Source organism: Lepidochelys kempii, chromosome 2 (assembly GCF_965140285.1).
Source record: "Lepidochelys kempii isolate rLepKem1 chromosome 2, rLepKem1.hap1, whole genome shotgun sequence".
Lineage (NCBI taxonomy): Eukaryota > Metazoa > Chordata > Testudines > Cheloniidae > Lepidochelys > Lepidochelys kempii.
The window spans coordinates 118,402,116-118,427,251 of record NC_136381.1 but is presented as its reverse complement, the minus strand read 5'-3'; the positions used below and the strand labels follow the sequence as shown (position 1 = coordinate 118,427,251).

Here is a 25,136-nt window from a genome sequence, read left to right as displayed (position 1 = left end):
AGGTTCACTTTGTCTTCACCCACCTCCAAAAGTAATACTTTATAAAAATACAGACTTTAGAAAACGCTTTATTCCACAGTAATGTTGTTTAAAGCTCACACCCATACAAAACATACAGAAGAGAAAAGAAATCTGTCATGTGCATATCCATAATGTTTCCTGAGGGAAACAATTCCATAGAAATTAAGATGGAAATGGCCAGTTAAGTCATCCAGCCAGTGCAAGATTATCTTAATTGTGTAATATTTACTTAGGGATTGCTACTATTTTTATAAAGTACTCCCACAAAATTTTCCTGCTTACTCTGTGACGAATCCAGGTTATGGGATTCTAGGTGGCATGTTTGCAGAAAGAATGGCTGAGGGACCAGGGTATGTATTAGGATTTAAACGAAACCACTTTCTCAAAAATATAGTAAAAGATGGAGACAATTCAATTTGGAAACATCCGTTTGCTGCCCATCTTTACACCTTGTTTCTGAAAGCTATACTGAGGGTATGTCTACACTACGAAATTAGGTTGATTTTTTAGAATTCGATTTTATACAGTCGATTGCGTATGTCCACACTAAGTGTATTAAGTCGGCGGAGTGCATCCTCACTACCGTGGCTAGCATAGACTTACAGAGTGGTGCACTGTGGGTAGCTATCCCACAGTTCCCGCAGTCTCTGCCGCCCATTGAAATTCTGGGTTAAGCTCCCAATGCCTGATGGGGCAAAAACATTGTTGCAGGTGGTTTTGGGTACATGTTGTCAGTTGTACCTCCCTCCGTGAACGCAACGGCAGACAATCATTTTGCACCTTTTTTCCTGGGTTACCCATGCAGACGCCATACCGCAGCAAGCATGGAGTCCGCTCAGCTCACTGTCACGCTCTGCAATTCTGGGGGGACTGCATGGTCACCTGTGCTGCTGAGTTTGCCACGCTGACCAAACAGGAAATGAAATTCAAAAGTTCCCGGGGCTTTTCCTGCATACCTGGCTAGTGCATCGGAGTTCAAAGTGCTGTCCAGAGCAGTCACAGTGGAGCACTCTGGGATAGCTCCCAGAGGCCAATACCATCTATTTGCATCTGCACTACCCCAAATTTGACCCAGCAAGGTCAATTTTAGCATTACTCCCCTCATCGGGGAGAGTACAGAAGTCTATTTGAAGAGCTCTTTTGGTCAACGGAATGGGGTTGGTTGTGTGGACGCAGTCATTTTTATATCGACCTAATGCGGCTAAATTCGACCTAACCCCGTAGAGTAGACCAGGGCTGAGTGTAGATTGACAAGGTAATACAATATGCAGCTTTAAATGATTTGTAGGAGTATTTTGATGAATTGACTTTGACAGAGATGATTGGGGTGAACATCTCAAGTTTCCCTTCTGTTTGGTGGCTGTATTTTAATGTGCAGTTCCTTCAGAATATTACTGGTCATATAGGTATTTTGTGCACTAAGCCAATACCAGTATGCTGGAACAATATACGTATTAGTACAAACTGTATTTACATACACGACTGACAAACTTTTGCTGATAACTCTTCCAGAACAAAACATTTGATTTTTGCAAAAAAAAAAAAAAAGTTGCTTTATAATGGCATATTAAAGGAAAACTGTTAACACTTACATTTGGGGACTAAACATTATAAATGAGGCTTTCTTAGGCTAAAAATGTTGCAGACATACAATGTAGGTTTCTTAGGAAGTGCAAGGTATTGATAGCTTCTGATATATTTTGAGTGGTTTGTGGAACCAGCTGTTTGAATTCTTAGAAACTATTCAAATATTCCACTATTTTTAAAAAGTATTTGCTTTGTAATTTATTCAAGTACTTTGAAGAAAGCATAGGCAGAAAGATGACTCTGGCGTATATTATTATTTATTTGTCTTACAATAGCACCTTTTGAGATCGGGCCACATTGGGTTAAACTCTATACAAATGCTTAGTAAGAGATCGTCCCTGACCTGAAGATCTTTCCGTCTACATAGATAAGACAGGAAAAGGAAGGAAGGAAGTGGACCATGTACACATAGTGGTCACCCATAAAGCTTTCCAATCTGGGCTTGGATCACGTTACCTCCGTACTTGAGCAATTCTGTATACTAGGTCTAGGGAACATTTCAGATACCAACATTTAATTATCTAGTTACCCAAGGCTAAAATGGAAAATGTTTAATGGTGACCTGAGTAAAATTGTGGATTGGTGATGCATGCGGGCCTGGGGCAAAAGAACACTTTCTCGGAGGAAGAGGAGCATTAGTAACAGCAGCATGAGTTGGAGAGCTGAGTGTTTGAGTCTTATATACTGGGGCTGTAAAATGATACAAGTATAGAGAGAGAATTGTTTTTGTTTGTGTTTCCCCAAAACAATAGTTTAACATAATATACAAGGGTTATTTTTAACACTGAATTTTTTTTTACGTCAGTCTTGCACAACTGCCCTTCATGCCTGCCACTCAGTTTCTGTTTCTTTGGAAAACTGCTGATCTGTGCTTAAACATGCCTGTCTTTAAAGTTACACAGGTTTCTAGGGTTTGCTTGCAGTCATTGGAAAGCTAAGATTCTTTACTTAAAAAGTAATACCGCAAAAGTTTCAAGCAGAAATAGAGTCATGTTTGTGTAAAAAGCTTTTTTTAAAAAGCTTAGTGCTGATGGTGTCTGTCCTGGATTCTTAATTCAGTTATTCAAAAAGAGGGTTTCTGATCAACAAAACCCTTAATCAGATTCAATTATTTCAGTTCCCTTTAGTTTTAGTTTCTTTAGTATGTATGTACTGAAAATTACTGTGTGGAAAAACAAAAGATTGTTTGGCTCTCTGTGTTACTGTATATTTATATATGTATCCTCTATTATCTGTACATTCTTAATTTGCTTTTAATCACGGGGAAAATACTAGACTCCAGCCAGCCATATAAGTAAATCTACAAGTCAAGAGATGGATATGAAAGGAGATGGCACCACAAGCAAGGTCAAGGGGCTTCCAGTGGCTGTTATGAAGGAAAGTCCTGGGATTTTACCCTGAGCACTGTCATGGCATCCTCTTTTGGTTCTTTTTTTCAGTATTACCTGCTAGCCAGAGAGTATCTGAAATGTTTCAATTGCCATAACACAAAGGAAGAGTTTTTTCTTTTGTCCCTACTTCAGAGTTTCTTGGCTATGGTAAAAATAAGAGCAAGGAATGGGGAAGAGATCTCTGCTACTCTGTTCCCTTCCAACTTCTGTATTTTGGGTCCTCTTTCCCTGTGAATAACGCTTGTGCCTGGCTTTCCTGATGCTCATAGTTTTTCTGTCAGCAGCAGCTGAATGAAAATGGTGATTCTTAGGAGGTTCTTTGCTGCTGCCCAGGTCTGAACAGAGCCGTGAAACTGATAGTTTTGTTAATTTCACTCTGCCTTTGCATTGCAAAGCTTTAAGCTGTAGAGGCAGCACTGAAGTAACACTCCATTTACATTTACCCATCAGGGTTAAACTTTTTTTTTTAATGAAAATTTAATTGTGTATAAGTTGATACTGGTCTGGGATAAATGAATATTTCAAACCCTGATTTTTAGTGGAGGTTCGTAGCTTTTTTTTTTTTTTAATTAATGCTTTCTCATGTATTTCTCAAAGAATTGAAATGGAGAGAATATCTTTCTGTTTGCCTTTTGGTGAAAAACAAATTCAGAATTTGTGGTTTAAAATATTGTTATGGTATTAAATTACTTGGAAATAGGTGACTTACATCTCATGTTAATTATGCAAATACAATTCTAAGATTTTTCCATGGTATTTTTGTTTGTTTCTTTTATGCTCATTTGCTGTAACAAAAATCTGAGACTACTTCAGGACTGTGGTTTAAATTGACTAATGCATGCGTATTTTTACTTGACATAATGTACTGCCTTACATTGAATTTCAGTAATTCTTTTCTTCAGTTTCATGGCCAAAAGCCACAAGAAACTGTACACTACATTTCAAGGTCCAGTAAATCTTAGTATGTACTGTGGTGGTCCTATAACCAACAAGTGTTAATAGACACTGGTCCAGTATTCTTGATCTATGAATGTAATTTTCTGATTAAAATAAATTGGCTGAAATTCCTTGCAAGAAAAATACACACTTTTTTCTTAAGTCAGCAAGTCTGTGGCCCTGGTCCATTAATATAGTCAGAATGTTTTTCAGAGATTAAACGTGGATGACTATTTAAACCATAGATCTCCTTCCATTTAAGTGTAGCTGCCCAGTTGTATTTTGTGAGGTTTTGAACTATACCTTCCATCCAGTGCTGTAATATGTGTGTGTAAAATGTGTGCACTTCCTCATGTGTGTTGTCCAGTAAGCAGGGAAATTGCTCTTTGACCTTTATATCTTGGTTTACCTTGACAAAGAAGGCTTGAGGGTTTTGATCTTTTTGCGGAGGGTGTATGTGAAGTATCTTATTGCCTCTGGAATCTCTAAAGCAATTATTTGATACAAGAGGACATCTTTAGTAGTATAAGTTATGAGCAGAAACCTAAGTTCTCTACAGTTTTCCTAAATGTTGTAATGTTTTGCTGTTCTCTCATGCCCTTCTGAGTCTCATGTCTTTAGCTGTTGTAAATGTTAATGTAGGAGTTTACTGCCCTTGTCCCAGCAAAGTAGAGGTGATTTGAATTGTATTGATTTACCCTTCAAAATGAAAACCAAACCATTGCAAACTCTTATACCACTTCATCTTCAGTTGCTAATGAAAAACAGAATATTGTGTTCTTGCAACTTCTCCACTATAGCAGCAGTTTTCAACTGCGGGTCTGTGGCCCCCAGAGGGTCTGCGAAGTAGGATCAGTGTTAGACTGGCTGGGGACCAGGGCAGAAAGCTCAGAGCCCAAGCCTTGGTGCCCCGCAGATGAAGCCTGAAGCCCTGAGCCTTGGTGCCCCGCAGCTGAAGCCCCAAGCCCTGGCACCCTGTGGGAAGGATGTCAGAGCACTGGAGTTCCACAGGGCAGAAGCCCTGAGGCACCTCCCTCCCCTCACTTAAGCCCAGAGGCCCCCCGCGGCTGAAGCTCTGAGTCCTTCTCCACCCTCCCCCGGAATTTTTATAACATGGTGGGGGGACCTCAGAAAGCAAAAGGTGGAGAGCCCCTGTTCTATAGCACTGTGATCAGCCCTGTTGTGTTTTAAAAAGAGAAAAATATCTGCTGTGAACTACAAGCAATTTCACATTTAGTATTCATTAAGTTTTTTTTATTCTGCTGAAATGAAAAAGAATTTGATAAACTGGAAAATATAGGAACAAATATGCATCTTCTATGACAACATAAAATAACATCAATCTTCCACATTACTTTTCTCCCTCTGTTCTCTTTGGGGGGAAAAAAATGGATTCAGTTTGTGGACCATTCTCAATCTCTTCCCTTTAAGCGACTGTGGAAGAACCTTGAATTCTCTTTATCTTCTCCATACAAATGGTTATAGATAGAGAGCAGTAGATTATTAATGATATAACTCAGAGGACACAAAAGACATGAAAAAGTAAAATAAAATATTTCAGTTAAATTGACAATTAAGCATCTTATCGGGTTTTTAATCAGAAGTACTTTTATTTGCAAATGCATTACATTCTGAGTGCAACTTTTTTTTTTAAGGGTTGTGTGTGTTTGAAAGAGAAAAGTAACAAAATCAGTGTTAGAGAAACTGATGCGCTCTCAAGGTTTATTTTATTTAAAATATCTTTTTATTAGTGCAGTGTAATTCCTAATTCAAATCAGGCCAAAAATAACAAGTAAATATCCCAATTACAGTAATAGTGTAGCAAACTATTTAGGTAAATGTACATAATGTCCTCATGGGACCCACAAGTCTCCCACACATACTCTTTTAAAGTGACAGCACTATACATTAGTCACAGTTTTTAAATATATGATGTAGCTACTTCAGCTAAACGGGATGAATTATTCCAAGGAAAATTACAGTAATTAAACAAGATCCACCACTGAGTTTTTTTTTTATTATTAAGGCTTGTCTATAAGTTTCATTTTAGCTATCTTTAAGATATAATATGTACAGTTATGGGTCCTGGGGATCCCATTGGGGGATCAGAGCCATAGTTAATCTTTAAATATTTGACAAATGGGCTCATATCTTTTGTTAAATGTGAAAATATGAAAAAAAATCAGATTTGTGGTTTAGCCTGGTAGTGCACCTTTCCAGTGTTTCTGCCCTCCATATTTGAATTGCAGCTTTACACAGGTTTCAGATAGCAACATGCAAATCTCTACTGAAAAATGTCCCTTTATCTATTGGAAAGACCAGGTAGGTGAGGTAATATCTTCTATTGGACCACAGGCACCAACTTCTGTTTTACCCTGGGGGTGCTCCACCACAAGGTCCCACCCTCGCTCCACCTCTTCCCTCTCCATCCCTACCCCAAGGCTCCCGTCCATGATTCTCCACCCTCCCCCAAGCTCCTCCCCAAACCACCAAACAGCTGTGGCTGGTAGGTGCTGAGCAGAGTCGGCACCTACGTATTAGACCAACTTCTGTTGATAAAAGAGGTGCGCTTTCTAGCAACACATAGCTCTTCCTCAGGTCTGGGAAAAATACTCAGAGTGTGAGCTAAAGACCAGGTGGAACAGATTGTTTAGCATAAGTAGTTAACACATATTGCAAGAGACCAATCGAAATGAACTGGCCCATTAACACCTCTGCTGCCATAGAACAAAAAAGGGAGGTTAGTGATTAAAGATTGTTGTAATAAGTCATAAAAGCTGCTTCTTTTTTAAGACCATGAGCTTTAGTGTCTAGCAAAGTTATGAATTTAAGCTCTAAGGCTTGTCTTTTAAGGGTGTTGTGCAGGGTTTCTTTGAGGACGAGGACTGAGAGGTCAGATATGGAGTGATCGTTTTGTGAAAAGCATTTTGTGAAAAGCACCATGGGTGATACAATGTTTTTGTCTTTTGTCATTTTTCTGTGTGAGATCCTGCAAGAGTGTAGTGATTGGTTTCAGCCACATAGCTGCTGTTGGGAAATTTAGTGCACTGTGGATGAGGGTACACCACATGCTGTGATGTACCCATGGATCTTGAAAGGTGTGTAAGCTCCTTTATCTACTGGACATAAATATCTCTCATAATGTTCTTTGCACCTCCCATAAATGTTAATTTAGACAATATTACATTCACAATATGGAATGTAGGAAAAACCTGATGCTTTCTGTGACTCTCTGGGTGGCTTGTTCACTTGCATTCTCTGAATTTCTACCAATTACAATTTTCATAGACTCTCAGGTTCCCAGGCCAGAAGGGACCATTATGATAATCTAGGCTGACCTCCTGTGTCACACAGGCTATAGAACTTCCCCAAAATAATCCCCATATAAAGAACAGATCTTTTAGGAAAACATGCAATACTGATTTTAAAATTGTCAGTGATGGAGAATCCACCGCGACCCTTGGTAAGTTGTTCCAATGGTTAATTACTCTCACTGTTAAAAATGTACACCTTAATTCCAGTCTGAATTTGTCTAGCTTCAACTTCCAGCCATTGGATCCTGTTAGATGAAGAGCCCCATTACTAAATATTTGATCCCCAGGTAGGTACTAATTGACTGTAATCAAGTCACATGTTAAAATTCTCTTTGTTAAGCTAAGATTACTTTGAGCAAGATCAGAAAGGCAAAGTATTAAAGGAAAGAATTATGTAGGTCAAGAAGTGCCTTATTTCCGTGTCTCCCATTGCACCCTTCCACTTCAGAGATTGATTCTGTGTCTTTCTCACTAAGACTGTCCTGTGTTCCCTGTTCCTACCTTTCTATACTCATTCATATACTGTATATGGTCTTGTTAGTCCAGCTCTTTTACTTTATTTTTGTCAAAGGTGTGAGTTTGGTCAGGAGTTTATTGGGTTCCCACTTTTGGTTAAAATGAAGCCCTTCACTTTAGGCCACTTAGAAGAGGGGAAAAGCAAAATGCCTCAGGAAGTGAATCTTCTTGTCATTTCTTTTATTTTAGTATATTTCTAAAAATGTCTTAATTGTACTACTAGTAGGATCCCCAAGTATGTATGTTGTCATAGTATGCTTTGACTGACATGTCTCCATGACAAGAGATTTTCCAACTATGGAACTAAATTAATAGAAAACTGTTGTTTCAAACTCTTTACAGGTACTTCCACCTTTATTGAAGCATTAGCAGCCAACGGTACAACCAACATACAAACATCTGTAACAGGAGTGACAGCCAGCAAACGGAGATTTATTGATGATAGGAGAGACCAACCTTTTGACAAGAGGCTACGTTTCAGCGTGAGACAAACTGAAAGTGCTTACCGGTATAGAGACATTGTTGTCAGGAAACAAGACGGATTCACGCACGTTTTGCTATCAACAAAATCATCTGACAACAACTCACTAAATCCAGAGGTTAGAATGTTTGTTTTATGTGGTTTGATTTGTTTGCTTGCTTTTGGGGGGGGTGGGGGGGGTGGTACAAATATTTTCAACAGCTATAATTACAGTATTATTATTAATCACAGAAATATGAAAAAACAACTGATAGTTCAGTAGGTTCCAGAAAAGTCATACTAGTGCATTTAAAGGATTATAAAGGTGTAAATATTATATTTTCTTGCCTTTTAAAATCTGAATCTTAGTACGTTTGAGTTTTATTTATTAACACTGTACAATACACTACATTATCTGAATATTTAGCATTGCAGCCTTTCATAATAAACTCAGTGGTTTATTAAGTGGAACTTGAAATAAACTTCAGCCTAAATTCAAGTCATTTTTCTGAACTGGTTGCATATGCCACCTGGTGTTCGAATTACAGAAATACTGAGAGAGTGCTGTAGCAACAGATGCAGACTGCAGGATTTCTTCCGAATGATTACGTTATCTCAGTGTACTCATATTTGTGATCTGCACATTTTTTAACATACATTACTAGACTCTCTCTTTTCCTTTGGACAATGAAAAATTTGAATGTGTTTAAACAAACACCTGCAGCAGAATTTGCAAGTATCCCAGATACTAGGGAATACACAGGAATGTAAAAGTTCAGATTCAGACCTGTCAAAAAAGAACAACAGTTTATTACTTTTTAATAACACAATAAAAAGAGTCTGACGAATTTAATTCCTGCTGATTTTCAGGTAATGAAGGAAGTCCAAAGTGCACTGAATACAGCAGCTGCAGATGACAGTAAACTTGTGCTGCTCAGTGCAGTTGGTAGTGTCTTCTGCTGTGGTCTTGATTTTATTTATTTTATACGACGTTTAACAGATGATAGAAAAAGGGAAAGCACTAAGATGGCAGAAGCTATTAGGTATGTAAAATTGTTTTCAGTCATTTAAGTGTTGATTTTTTTTCATTGTCTAAACTAGTTTATTTTTAATTTATCTCATAAAAGATCTAACTATATTCTTCTTAGTAGAAATTTAGTGTGGTCAAACGTTCAGTTGTGATAATATACAGTGTGCAAAACTTGTTTATATTTCTGTTCAAGTGTACATTTTATTCATAGCTTTTTACTACATTTTTGCCATGTTGAATTAGAGCCCCTGTGTCTGATAAAAACTTAGCATGATAGTGTTCCTAATATAAACAACTCAGACTTGAGAAATGCTTTTAAAAGATTATTTTAAATGTGTTGTTCAAAAGCAGTACAAACAATATATACATGTACTGAAAGAATAGATTGAACAAAGTCCGTATAAAAAAGGTAGAATGACAGACATTCTAAAGGGATGGCTTAATCTTTGTGAGCAACATCCTAATGCTAGTTGTCAAATTCCATATTCAAATAAATTAACTTAATGTCTTATAAAGCATAATTTTTAATGAAAGAAACACGCAGCTGAGGTGGACACTGTGCCTGTGTTGGATTATAGGCATTTAATGTGTACCTCTTATAATATCTCAAGGATATTTTTCCCCATGTAACTTGTAAACTGGTTTCCTATTACATTTTGATTACCTGAACATTTACATGTAGCATAAATATCCAAAAATATAGATAGAACAAACGCTCATAATTCACTCTTGCCTTTCGTCAAAAAAGATAAAAGGTTTCATGTGTTCATTGATTATGTAAGTGGTGAAGCCATTGGAAACAAGTGGCTAATAAGGGCTTGTCTAAATGCGGAAATTATGCCTAGAAAAGGTAGAGTGTGAATTTAAAGTGCTATAGCTGTTCCAGAATTACTCCCTGTTTGGACACTTTTATTCCAGAATAAGAGTACCTTTTTCCAGTTTTAACTTAATCCACTTCAGGTCATATTCTGTTGTCCAATAGAAATAGCTATTCTTGTCAGTTTCCCCAAGATACAAGCTCTAAACCCAGCTCCTCAAATGTATTTAGCACCTAACTCCCCAAGAACTAGCTTCTTTTTAAATAGGGTTTCTTTGTCAGTTTCACCAGTCGTGCAAAAGTTTTCCCACAATTCTGTCTGGCAGAAACATCAAGGGGGGAAAAATCACTCAACGCTGGGAACACCTGACCTTACAACTGTAGGTGTATTTGTGAATTCTGTTAGGTTACAATATTTCCTAAGGACAGGTTTCAGAGTAGCAGTCGTGTTAGTCTGTATTTGCAAAAAGAAAAGGAGTACTTGTGGCACCTTAGAGACTAACACATTTATTTGAGCATAAGACTAAAAGGTCTTCCCGCTCCCTACCATGCCAAGCTGCCTTCTTCATATTGTCCTCCTGAGATGAGGAGGCTTTAGAAAATATCTGAGATTTAAATCCTGTCTTAAACTCACCAGGTAACACCCTTTCTGACAGCAAAGGAGTAACAGCCCAGTCTGTGCATTCCAAAACATCTTAAAGAAGGCTCTGGCACTTTGCTGCCTATCTCTCGGCTCCTACGGCTTTGTTCTAAGGAAAAGATTTTTTTCATTTTTATAGTGGGAAGAAAATCAAACTGAGGAAATATAGGTACTTTTGTAATATCAGTAGGTTTCTCCACAGAATTCTTTTAATGTCAGACCCCCTTTTGTCTTGAGCAAGAGGAGGTTACTTACCTGTAACTGGAGGTTCTTTGAAATGTGTGGTCCCATTTTGGATTCCAAATGTAGGTGTGCAGGTGTGCCATGCGCCGGAGTTGGAAGGTTTTTATAGCCGTGCCTGTTGACCCACATGTGCATTGTACATCCTCCTCATGTTTGCAGCCAGGGCTATAATAGAATGTGAGAGTCGATGCCACTCCAGTATCCCTCTTACCACTAAGTAGTCGAGGCCAAAGCAGAGGGAATGGAGGGCGGGTATTGGAATCCAAATAGAGACCACACATCTCAAAGAACCTTCTGTTACAGGTAAGTGATCAGCATGGAGGTGGGTGTGAGGAAGTGTGGTCTGGAGTACAACACGGCCTATAACTGCATCTGCAGCTGCCGCCAGGACGATGGCGTAGTGAGACGTGAAAGTGTGAATGGAGCGCCATGCTGCATGGCAGATGTCTTGCCACAGAACCTCCGTGAGACAGGCAGATGTGGTTGCAAGCACTCATGTTAGAGTGCGCCGTGACTCCAGGAGGTGGGGGACATCGGTGTGCATGTAACATTCATGAATGCACCCTGAGATCCACTTGGAGATTTGCTGTCAGAGGGCTTGATCTTTGCATCCATCGGCAATGGTGATAGAGTGTTGGTGATACCCAAAAGGCACGGGTGCATTGTAGGTAGAATGCCAGCGCATGTTGGATGTTGAGAGAATGCAGTGTTCTAGCTGCATGGGAGGTGTGGGTTTAGGATAGAAGACTGGGAGGTGAATGCACCGATTCTCCCTGGTCACAAAGAGGTCCCAATGGGGGATGCCCCAGCTGCTGAAGAGCTATTGGAGGGTTGCGTTGTGCAACTCCTGCTCATGGTTCACGTGAAGGGACCTGTTGAGCGTGTCTGTGAGGGAGTTTTGGGTGCCTGGGAGGTATGTGGCCTGGAGTGTGACTTGGTGTTTGATGCGCAGTTCCACAGATGGATGGACTCCGCACAGAGGGAGGGAGACTTGGCTCTGCCCTGCTTGTTAATATAAACAACTGCTGCGATGTTGTGTGAGAGCACTTGAATGTGGCAGGACCATATGAGGGGGAGGAAAGCACGACATGTGAAATGGGCCACTCTCAGCTCCGAGATGTTGATATGCATCCTGGCTTCTCGTGGTGTCCAGAGGCATTGAGCTCTGTGATGAGCCAAGTGGGCCTCCCCCAGCCCGTGAAGGAGTAGTCTGTAGTGATGGTGGTTTGGGGGGTAGGAGGAGAAAAAAGGGGAACCTGTCATGGAGGGGTCCGTCCACCATGTAAAGGAGACTAGGACCCTCTGGGAGAGTCGAACTCTGCTGTCAATATGGTCTCTATGTGGTCTGTAGATGGAGAGGAGTCACATGTGGAGGCGGGCATGGGGCATTATCTAGATGGAGGCTGCCATATGTCCCAGAAGGGAGAGACAGTGGCAGATGGTGGTGTGGGTTTGGCAGCGTAAGTTCATGATTCAGAAATTGAGCATAGTGAAGTGGTCCTCTGGGAGCAAGGCACATGCCACGATGCATTCCAGTCAGGCCCCAATAAGGTTGATCATCTGGGAAGGGACGAAGACTGACTTCTCCTTGATGATGCAAATACCAAGGGAGGTAAGAAGGATGCGAAGAGGTAGGATGGCTACGATGAGGACTTGTTGGGAAAGTGCGACAAGGAGCTAGTCGTCTAGGTAAGGAAACATCGTGTAATCGCATGTGTGCAACTTTTGTGAAGACAAATGGAGTTGTCACCGTACTGAAGGGGAGAACTCAGAATTGGTAATGGTGATGTCTCACCATGAACCAAAGAAACTTCCAGTGGGCCAGGTGAATATCAATGTGGAAATAGGCATCCTTCACATCGAGCGCTGCAAACGGGGCTCCCAGGTAGGGAGAGAGGATAATCAATGCAAGCATCGCCATGCAGACCTTGGATTTCTCAGTGAATCTGTTGAGCAGTTTGGATCCCAGGGCAGCCCAAAGTAAGGGTCTCTGCCTATCAGCAGGCCCCATGGGTGAGTGGAGACGAGCGGTGACCTCAGTAGAGAGTAGTGGGTCTAGGCAACCAGAGGTGTGGGGTGGCCCCGAGGGTCCAAGCGGCATTAGTTGAGCTGGTGGGATGGGCGGTAAACGCAATGGGGAGAGCACCGGCATGGGCCCGGTGGAGCCGACAGTACCATTGGATTGTGTTTCTTTTTTGCCTTATCCTCAAGTCTGGGATCCTTTGGTGGTGGAGCGGCCAGGTCAATGTGCAACTTCTCACCCGACTTGGCACAGCTCAGGGAGGGAAGGCTGTGTCCTGGTCGGGGATCTGTTCTTGTGGCCATGGCTGTGCTTTTTCCCCTCGTGGCGGAGCTTCTCCGACAGTCATGGTACCAGTGGATCCGGTGCTTGAAGGAGTGCTGGTCACCGGTGATGGGGGGTACACCACTGGTTCTGCCAGTGTTGTACCAATAAAATAAAAACCAGCAGGATCTTATTAAAGGGGAAAAGGCAAAATACCACATTTATTGTGAAAACAGAAAGAATCATAGTAAGCAGTTAGTTATAGCTATAACATTCCATTCAATCTCATATTTATTCTCACATTCATTCATACAAACACACACACAGGTTCTGCAAGGTTGTTATCATAGTTACCAGCCTTAGAGTTGCTCATGCCAAGCCACTGGCCAGGTGGCCTGGACATGAGGAGGGAGCAGGGCCTTGTCAGATGCTCATCTGATGCTCCTGGAAGTTGGTTTGCAGAATCAGACTCCAAAGTTCTCACTTTTTAGAGTCTATTTTTATAGGAATTTCTTCCTATGCCAGTCTATGGGAATTGCTTCATCATGCTGTTGCTGAATCAATCAGCAGATAGCACATTCCTGACGGCTCCAAGATGTTATCTTGTTCTTTGGTTCTCCCATTCTTGAGGCTGTTGGGTGGATTCCAGTCTGCCCTCCGGGGGGGGGGGGGGGGCGGGGGCGGGCGCGCTCTGGTTATTTCCACTTGACGCCTTCTTCAGCCGATGGACACTGGATTCTTAGGCTGGCACCTCCCTGATCATTCAGTTATTATCCACACCAAGCATCCATCCACATACATCCTCTATCTCTATTTTAATCACAATTGTTAATACAACAAAAGGGCGGGGAGTCTCTGGGTGCTGTTTCTGTTGTTAGAGAGGGAGAGAAACAGTACCAAAAACCAAGAGACTTCTTAATTAGTAATTTAAACTCTGGGGAATCAAACTCATTTGTGATTTTAATACAGAACTTCTTTAATATGATCCAACACCAGTTCCGGATCTGAATGCACACATGGGCACTGGCCTCCTCCATGAGGAACTTCCTGTGGTGAAGTTCTTAAGCCCCTTGCATTCAGGCCTAGAACACTTTGCAAATACTGCAATGGATGGCAAAATTGGCCTCTCTGAGGCAATACAAGCAGCGTTGCTGCTCGTCACTCACCAAAATGAGCACGGGCACAATGTACAGTTCTTGAAGCCAGTCTGACAGGGCATAGTTAGTCCCTGTATTTAGGCGAGGGGGGAAGGTTGTTCCCCAAAGAGGGAGCAAACTACACTAACTCTACTAACTGCAAGGAAAAACAAACTATTTACAACTATATACAGGTAAAAGGGCAAAGATCACTCTCTCAGCGGAGCTAAGAGCATGGAGGAACAGGGGTTCCAACTCCAGCCATGTGGCAGTAGGAGGGAACTGGAGCGGCATCGACCCACACAGCCTATTATAGCCTCATCTGCAAAGACGAGGGGATACATGATGCACGTGTGGGTCAATGGGCACTGCTACGAAAAACTTCTGGCTCCGGTACATGGCACACCTGCACGTCCGCATTTGCATCCATATATGGACCATCACTCAAAGAAGAAGCAAGATTATATTTCTGTTTCATTGTTTCAAAACATTTGTGGTTTCAGACAATTCAATGCCTGATCAAGCCTGTTTCCTTTTGTCTCCTCATGTTCATTTTTGTCTCCATCCTTTTTGGCCTGATTAAACAGTATGTTGACTTTGTTTAGGCTAGAGAAATTCAGCAATGCCAATACTTTTGGAAGTGCTTATTGTGCTTGTACCACACCTTGGCAGTAGCACACAAGGACAGCCAGCACCATTGCAGGGCTATTGTGGACAGAAAGCTGCCCCAATATAATGCTTTCATCCAGTACTCCTACCCCAGGCAGTCACACCTTTGAAAGTTTTGATGGTGGTGTTCTCTACCGTAGACAAGACTACTCAGGTTTTTCAAGTCTATCCCAGACCTTCTCACTTGGGAGTAATTCTTAATGTAAATCCAGAATCAGCGAGCTAAACAGAAAGGGCTGTTGTCCTGAGGTGTTTACATACTTGAGGGTTGCATGCTTTGTTGCACATATGAGGGGCTCCTTGCATCCCTCCATTTCACCCCCATCCCCACAAGTTCTGTGTGTCATCCTCCCATTCCCCTCTATTTCAGGAACTGCCTACCACCCCTCCCTCATGCCAGGGGCTCTCTTTCCCCTTCCCCACAATATAGTCCCCCATTTTCCCTTCACAATTCTAACTTAGGTCTCAAAAATATGACAGATTTCAATGTAATAGTTGCTTGAAGGTGCTTCGTGTTTGTGAGGTAATCAAGTTTGGAATAAACTTTGGATATGGGAAGAGAGAAAAATTACACCAAATCCAAATTATGTGCAAAGTATTCTGTTACACTATAAACATAAACATTTAAATGGCCGCTCTCACCCCAGGGCTCTCAAGATTTTTATTCCCTCTTCATTGCCATTTCCCTGGGATTGATTGCATGCTTCTGTCGTACCCAGATGGCACTTATGCTACACATTTGAACTCCACAATTCCACATGTTAACCCATGCATTATCCAAGCCTTTGATGCCATTGGGCGCTGAAATAAACTGATGTTGTTCTGGGTGGCTAAAGAAAGATGAGTTTGCTTATCCTTAAGGCACTTAGACCTCTGAGGATCATGATGAACATGGAAGATCAAGGGATGAAGCAGGGAAGGTTTTAAAGATCTGTGATTGATAACAGGGCTGAAGTTATTGATGGATCTTTTCCCACTTGTTTCCAAAAAGCAGATTTGTTTTTTTCAGGGAAGGCTCCCCTTCCTCTCTGTTTTAAGATAAATCTGGGAATGCTCCCTGAGCATACTCAGTAATGTTCTACTACCAGTGATGTCAATTGCCACACACAACCATCCCTTAAGGACCACACAGGGCTGTGGGAGGTCTGCAGATACCCAGTGGTTGTGTTCTGCAGAGGGTGAGGGAGTAGAGCAAGTTCTTGAAATGTTGTTTACAGCTAGTTGCTGTGGAGACTGTTTATTACTGAGTGCTGAGCAGCTGATACATTTTGCTGCTAAAATGTGTAGTGATGGAGTGTTCGTTTTTTTTCAGGAATTTTGTGAATACTTTTATTCAGTTTAAGAAGCCCATCATTGTAGCAGTAAATGGCCCAGCCATTGGACTTGGAGCATCTATATTATCTCTCTGTGATGTGGTTTGGGCTAATGAGAAGGCTTGGTTTCAGACACCGTACACTACTTTTGGACAGAGTCCAGATGGATGTTCATCCCTCACATTTCCTAGGATAATGGGCCTGGCTTCTGTAAGTAACTTTAATAAAAATAAATAATCAGCTTTCTGCCCCATTAGTGTTTTATCTACAGTGATCCTGTCATGTTTTCATTGGTGCGTGGATTGTAATTGTTTTATGAAATAAAACATGAGAAATAAATATATTTTTAGCTTATCTATTCTGACTAGACTGTGACGAGGCCTCCATGGGTATACAAAAGAAAAGCGAGAGGGAGCATGGGCTAATTATAACCCTTCTCCTTGTGCAAGGTTAACTGGCTGTAGTGGCAGAGGTCTCCCCAAAAGGGAAGGAGAAGGGAAAACTGGGCCACAAACATGCTTCCTCTCCCTCCATATTAGCCAGCAGATCTGGGCCAGAACATGAGGGATTGAATGCTGCATCCTTTAAAGGCGTAAGGCAGAGAGTACTCTGTTCCCCCTGTGCTCCTAAAGGCATAATGCCTAAGTCAAGCACAATTATACTGGAGTATTGCATTTCTAGCTGCCACCTATAGTTGCTTACTTCCCGCAATCTTATCTTAACATGTAAGATATATCCATTTATTTTAAGTTGTGTGGGTTTTTTCTTTTTGTCATGCATGAGTAGCCTTGTCAAACTTTACTAAGATGCACATATCAGTTGAAGTGGCTTTGTTTAATATTAACATATTAATATCCTGATATTTTATTTCTCTCAAGTGTTCCAAGAAGACACTTTTGTTTGTCACTCCTAAGTGTTATGCCAGGGAAGTGTGTAGTCTGTAGGATCAGTAGGTTAAAAACATGTCCCCATATCATGTGACTGCTGAAACTGCATTTACATACAGCTTAAAAAAAAAATCAAATACAGGGACAATGTTTAAAAAAAGCTGAAACAAGCCACAGTTATCTTCATTATTTTTCATTTTGCTTCATACTACTGTGCATTTTATTTCAAAATATATATGCATCCTTCTGAGCACCATTTGATGTTAGACTTGCAGCCTAAGCCAGTATGAAATTGACTAGCAGCTCCATGAAGCAAGTGCCTAGGGCTGCCTGCATTTTTTTTTCTAGAACCTCCCCCTGCCACACACACACACACACACACAGAGGCACTTACTGATTGATTTAAAAGGAACTTTAATTTTTTTTTTACTAGTGTAATTAAAGTTTGAATAGATTTCATAACTAATTAAGAGACCTCATTGTGAGACAGCTGGATATAGTTCTTTAATAGAAAAATGTAAATGTGTTAGATTAATAATTTTTTCATACTCGTGTCTACTCTAAGTGAGCAGTCATTTCTTTCCATTTGTATTTGGTTTCTAGCTTTGAGAAACTTTGTGACTGATTATTTTTTAGAAAGTTTGGGTTTAGATTGCATAAAGCCTGCCCTTTTCATGTTCCTTGGGGAATGTACTGATTTTTCTACTTGTAGCAAAAACTATTCTTAAATCAGCTGGTTCTGGCTAACCAGAGATTGAATACTGGACTAGATGGTCTGAGCCAGTATAGCAATTCCTATATTACTGTACTTTTTTAAAAAATAACCACGTTCTAGAACATATTGTGCCCTAGGATCATGTTTATAACTTGTCAGGAGAGGGGATCATGTGCTAATCGGATTTTTTAAAAATGAGGACAAAATGGAGAGAGGAATTGGAACAGAATGAGTAGGAAATGAATGGAGGAATGAAGGAACAGTGTGTCTACGTGGCAAAAAAGCCTCATGGCAGCGAATCTCAGAGCCCAGCACTACAGCCTTGGGCTTGCGCTATGCTGCTAAAAATAGCCATGTAGCCATTTGGGCTTGGGCTCTGAATCTTGGGGAGAAAGGGGCTTTCAGAGTCTGAGCCTGAGCCTGAATGTCTAGAGTTATCCTTAGCACCATAGCCTGAACCTCAGTCTAGAGCCCTGGGCTCAGACTCACTGCTGTTTTGTTTTGTTGCTCTGTGTGGATGTACCCAAAAGAGAACTTAACACTCAGCAGGTTAGTGAAACGTATTGTGTTGTTACTTTTTACATTTTATTCTATTTCTGTGGGAAATGGCCAAGAGCGCTGTCCATTTTCAGAGCAGAAATACAGGTGATGTTTGCAGAATGTTGTTGACAGCAGGACTCTGGTCAAATTGCTGTTAACTTTTTGGCATGTATTGGAGCTAGATCAAGAACTAAGTGCCAGCCCATAGCAGAACGCATTCCCCTTCAAAACCTGTCAAACCATAACACTACTGCGTGCTTACTTCAAGTTGGAGAGGCTCTGCTGTTTTGTAGCTTGTAAATGAGATTTAACATGACCAAAACATTTTTCATTACAGTTCTTTATACTATTTCTTGTTGAAAGAGCTCAGCCAGATCGATCAGGTTCCAAAAGAATAAAAAGTCACTCTGGAATTCATACACTCCCACAGATGATAAATAATTAGATACATTACATTTATAAATCCCAAGTAGATTTGTAATTACAAAAAGTAAACTCAGTGTTGGTTCAGAAGTTCTTCACTTTGTACTTTCTCGCAAAAGATACTTCCTTTTCCTGATGTGTTCACTTGACATCAAGTGTTATAAGATAAGAATGTTGCATCATGGACTATAACTCTATGTAGCTATAGTTTTGTCACTTTACAGCCATCACAAATATACTTTCCAATTTTGCGAACAGGTTCACAAACTTTTTACACAAGGTGGATTTATAGGTGGATGTACCCAACACTTTCTCTTTTTGTACATGATTCATAGCTTCCTTTCTGCAACTTGAGATGGAAATCTGTTTACAGTGTCTTCCTTTGGATCTGCAAATACAGCAAAACTATTCTATGAAACCTTTCAACACATGGTATAATCTGTGTGTCTAGTGGACTGGGCATCAGTAACTTTATTTGTTAGCAATAGAACTCAGATCTTTTATTTCACTGTATCATTGTCATTTAATCACTCTGGGCCTTAAGTTTCCTCATCTGTAAAATGGGGATAGTGATTTGTAAGTTATTTAAGATCCTTAGATGAAAGTCTTAAGATAACCAGTTGAATAATGCTTGGCACTTAAGAAATGCTAAATCTGTCAGATCCGTCTCATATTTCTTCTCGGTATTCCATGAGCTATGATACAATGGCCTTGTCATTGAGTAATGTTTCAGTTGCAAATAAATGTACTCAATAGCCTTGTGATTTCCTTTAATGTAGAAAGTAGCAACTCAGTATTAAAGAAGGACTATCAGTGCAGCACCTACTAAGAATGGACTAGAATGTTAAAAGATAGAAATATTTGTGCTTAAAATTAAGTGTTTGCAGGATCAGGGACTAACAGCGCAAATAATACATTTTACCTTATTAGCATAGGTGTATTTAACATTAGAAAATAATACACATTATTTATAATAGTGCACTAACTCCTGCGTGAGAGAATTATCCTGTACTCCAATATATTTTCTCATTCCATGCCTATAATCCATTTGATAAAAATACTATTTAAAACTAGGCCTCAAGGGTTCAGAAAGAACAGAAGCTCTATCCACCTACTCTCAAAACAGCTGTTTTTAAATTAAGTATTAAAACAACATCTGTATGAGGTTAATAGAAAGGAGGAAATACTATGAACTGGATCAAAAGCTCATTCAAGTTGCTGGAAAAACTCCTACTGAATTCAGTTGACTTTGGGATTAGGCCCTGTAAGAATATCACAATTTAAATATGTAAAGTCTCCGTGGTAACATTTTAAAGCTGCAAAATTTGTTGCTGCATGACTTAAATGTGCTTTCTTCCAACACAGAAAATGAGTCAACTGAATGGTGATCTGTGGAGGAATGTTACTGTTTGTTAGTGCTGCAGAAGTAAAAATTAAACCACTAAAACTAATCAAACACAGGAGATGCATCAAACTGCCACTTGTAACCATTTCCATCTGTTTTTCAGATTTTTTTAACAGTTGCTATCTAATTACGATTTATTTTTAGTATGAATTAAAAATAGCACTCAAGTGAATTACATCTTAACCATTCATGAATGGAAAAAGTGTGACTTTTCTCAAGTATTTATCTGGTGATTTCTTATTTAATCACAGACCCATCTCTGATTAACTACTGAGTTATGATAGCTGGCAACACAACAATTTTACATCTATTTTCTTTTTTCTATATTACTGATGTATTTGGATTAACACTGGAGAGCTACAGTACAACCAAACATCCCAACTAGTGCAGGCATTTTATTAACATTTTCTTTTAAACTTTTCTTTTGTCATTACATTTCATATCAGAAATAACTTTTTATCCCCTCAGGCAAATGAAATGTTGTTCAGTGGAAGGAAGTTGACTGCGCAGGAAGCTTGTGCAAAAGGATTGGTATCTCAAGTGTTTTGGCCGGGAACATTCACACAGGAAGTAATGGTTCGAATTAAGGAACTTGTCACATGTAATTCAGTTGTAAGTTTCATTTTATTTTCTTCCATTTTATAAATAGATTAATAATGAACTACATCATTCACTCATCTTTCTAGAAACAATTCGCAAGGAGTACTTGAGATAAATTATGTAGATTGGAGCACAGAGTTTTAATACCAAATTCCAATATTCTCATTAAAGAATAAAGAGGTCAAGGAGAGAGAAACCTCTCAAATTATCACAGGCTGAATAGATTCTAGGATTAAGAACACAAGGCAAAATCTAAGTTATTAACTCCACGTAGAAAGAGAATAATACTAGCTAACTCCAAATTAAAAATTGAAATAGCTGCCATAAGAACTAAGCAGAAATACAGAAATTAATGGCAGGTGTATCTGAGGGTGGGGGTAGGGGTGGAGAGGAAGAGAAGGGTCTTTGCTTTAACACCACACTGTGGCTAACTCCTCTGTGTTTAACAGTAGCAATAGTGTCGTCAATAAAATCTGTCAAAAAACAAACTACACTGAAGTTTCCAAATTTGGATAGAAAATAATCCATGATTTTTCCTTCATCTCAACAGCTGGCTATAAATACTAATAAAACCAGGGTGGGGGAGGAGAATTTTTTAACCATCTTTAAGTACTAACAGTTTCAGTCCCTTAATTGCATACCTGCTCAAAGTAGCTTTTGGGGTCAGCACTTCATTTGCCCTAGAAAGAAAGAACAGACTCCACCACTTTCACATCAAAGACCCACTTACACAATGTAACTTAAATATTTACAAACATTTTATCACATATCAAAAGACTATTCTAAATATACCTGTACATAAGAATCACGAGTATCAAATTCTTGACATTCCATTAAATTAGGTTAAACTCACAGAGATACACCTAGTAAGAAGATACAGAAGCCTTCCTGCTCCTGTACACAGGTGGCAGTTTCACACCTGTCAGCTGGAGTTTTACCAACATGTAAAGTATATTTTAAACTCCTAGATCATCACAATCTTCACAACAAATCAACATCAGTTTCTGCTCTTATGAAGTCTTTGTTTTCGGAGAAGGACGGATGAATAGTCTAAAAATCATCAACTTTAGCATTTAAAAGCAGCCTATGGAATTTGAATTAAAAATAAAAAAAGCTGTTTTTTAGATTTAAGGTCTACCAGGTTATAATTCGGACAATCTTGGAAAACACAGTGTTGTGATCAGAATTCACCAAGTTGTTATAATGACTTCTATCCCTTTTAATACCAGCTACAAAGTCTTATTTTTATGGTAACAGGATAATCTTGAAACCCGTCAAGTTTTTCATTTATTTGGTTCATACTCAAATATTTCCACTTTGATCTGGCAGAGAATGAAGAAACTCCTGTATTACTTTATGGAAAAGTAACTGTTTGATGTGGGACATATTGTCCCCTAGATTCATGTGCATAATTTCTCTTAGCAATATTGGGATTTGCCCACATATAGGAATAGGTGACTATTCCACTTTACTAACCAACATTTAGCACACAGATTACTAATATCATTTGTGGTTTTTGTGCTACAGGTGCTTGAAGAATCCAAAGCTTTAGTCCGTAATATCATGAAGGTGGACTTAGAACAAGCAAATGACAAGGAGTGTGAAGCTTTAAAGAAAATCTGGGGCTCTGCACAAGGGATGGACTCTATGTTAAAATACCTGCAAAGGAAAATCGATGAGTTCTGATGAGATGTGCACTGACACTGGAGTTGTATTTACCTGGACATATGGGGCATAAAAATGCCCCAATTTTATTTTGTTACTAAGTCACCCATAGCTCAAAGCTTGGGGATGGGATTGGAAAGACCCTCACACTTATTGTCAAGGGGTTGTAAAGTACTGTATCTTAAAAAAGAAACGAACAAAAAAACTCTCCCTATATAGATATATATATAGATATATATATCTTTATATACACAAACTAAGAATTATAATGGAGTGCACTACCAAACATCTCTTTGAGGCTCTAGTTTTTGTTATCATTGGCTAGTACTGTATCAGAAAGAATGGGGGTGGGGGGGGGGAAGAGTGAATTGTGTTGTATTATTTTCTGTGTGGCAGGGAAGTCTGAATAATGCTTTCCCCCTTCACTAAAATACAGAATTGAAACGGGTATTAGCCAGCCCCTATTTTCACAGCCCAACAAGTGGCTTAAGATAAGGCATTGTCTTGATCTCAGAAGAAGGTTGAAATACCTCAACTAATGAATGGAATATTCTAAATTTTTTTTGTTTGAGAATAAAACCCTATAATGAAAGATTTAATTAGATAAATATCCCAAAAAGAGTGTGCTCAGGAGCTATGCTAAGAAAACACTCAACCCCTTTTTTGCGGGGGGAACATGTCTAATGCTTACCTAGATAGCATAAAGAAACCACTGTCTCTTGGGGGGGAAAAAGCTTGTTTTGCAGTATTAGTGAATCACTGAATATCTTATGTATATGAATATCCTAAGTTATAAGTTAGTTTTAGTGTTCTTTAAATAGTTTGATTTTTTTTTTAATAACTACATAAGTGCTTCTGTTGCTGGGTGAGAATACTACTTTATACACAGTATGGTTTTTTCTATTTGCTGGATTAATTGATGTATTACACCAAAAATGCATTTTAGGTTCACTTAGAATATATTTTATTTAAATAAGTTAAAATTCTTTTGGCACACTATTACATACAAAAACTCCTTTTATAAAAAAAAACTACCTTATATTAGATGTTTAATGTTCTTTGTCAATGCTTTTTTATTATTTTAAATATACACTATATATACACAATATGGTGTAAAAGAGTGCCCTGTGTAAATAGACCTATTTTGCATTCCTTTCAGGACTGGTTACTGATTCCTGACTGCAGATATCTACTATTACTAGGGTATCTGTGCTTGCAATCTTATTGAATGTATTATGAAGAATGAAAAATCAAACCTTATTTTTGTACAGTTTTGAAGTTTATACTTGGAACTGACCACCTCCCTTCCTGGTGGAGAGCTGTACACTATGTAAATTGCTTTTACCTTGGATTGGTACAGTATTTTTGCATCTGTGGGACCTACTTTTGTTCTAGTAGTTTGAACTATATATAAACTGTACAATCTGTAAAGTTTTTATAGAATAAATATTCAGCTGTGAAAATTGGTTAAAATAAAACTAATATTTCTTAACACATTTTAAATGGGTTTCTCTCTGTCCTCTTTTTCAAATATCAGCTTCCAAGATAAAGGAATCTCCCATCTTTAACAAACCCTGTAAGTGATGGTATTACAGCAATGAAAGTTTAATGCTTTAATCTATTACAGTTTCCCCACACTGTCAAGTGGAAAGTGGAGTCTCTGCTGTAAACCATTCTGCTAGAATAGCTTCATGTATTCTGTTTTCCCTCTATCTCCAAAAGACTAATCTGTTTATGGTTGGGTCTCCTTCTGGGCATTTCAAAAGGGCAGAATACAGTTTTTCCCACTAGTTCTACAAACCAGTAACTGAAATTTGTTTGGAGGTGATCATATTGAAGGGAGAGAAGAAACCCAGCATGCTAGACCAGATTCTGATTTATAGAATTTCAGCCAGATACTCATTACACCCCTCTGTCATTCTAAATAAGCCTTAAGGTGGGTATATATTGCATCTCTATGCTCCTTTATGCTGCCATGGCATTGTAGAGGGGCCTTAATGTAAATAAGGATCAGGTCAGTAATTCTTCCAATATGCTCACAGGCGATTCAAATGGAAAGGAATCCCACTTTTGCTACACCATAGTAATCAAACAAACTCAACCTCACCTGGACATGGTGACCGACCTGGCAACATCCTGTATGCCCACGCGCACACATTCTCGCCAAGCTGCCTGCAGAACTTTATCTAAACATGCTGGTCACATGTACAACCCCTTTCACATACGTATGATTACAAACCTGACCCTTTGTTCTGTGGGATGCTCCTCTAACTTTCATAATATTCTGACCACGTGTCACTTTTAAGAGCCACAAGAAAATGAACAATCAGATAATGTGACCCATAAAAGAAAACCCTGAAATTGAGATGTGATTAAAATAATTAAAGTGAGATTAAATTGATGCTCAAATCTAGCTCGCCAAGACGTGTTTGGGGATTAATGGGTTCTGGCTATTATGCGGTTTGTTTATAAACAGCAGGGACTCTATCCCAGTCGTTCATACTATATGTAACTCTGACAATTCCTACTCAATGTCACAAGCAG

General features: G+C 39.4%; 1 protein-coding gene across 3 annotated transcripts in view; it reads left to right on the top strand.

Moving 5' to 3' along the window:
- CDYL (chromodomain Y like) overlaps positions 1 to 24,077 on the top strand; it is a 191,958-nt gene extending 167,881 nt beyond the window's left edge. The window contains exons 2-6 of one of the 3 annotated variants that reach the window (XM_073332145.2): positions 8,108 to 8,364; positions 9,096 to 9,268; positions 16,357 to 16,567; positions 20,796 to 20,939; positions 22,455 to 24,077. In XM_073332145.2, the coding sequence (XP_073188246.1) occupies positions 8,108 to 8,364; positions 9,096 to 9,268; positions 16,357 to 16,567; positions 20,796 to 20,939; positions 22,455 to 22,613 (944 nt within the window). In that variant the 3' untranslated portion in view covers positions 22,614 to 24,077. The remainder of the gene's footprint in view (positions 1 to 8,107; positions 8,365 to 9,095; positions 9,269 to 16,356; positions 16,568 to 20,795; positions 20,940 to 22,454) is intronic. The other 2 variants (XM_073332143.2, XM_073332144.2) reach the window with 2 other exon arrangements.
- Positions 24,078 to 25,136: the final 1,059 nt, after the last annotated feature.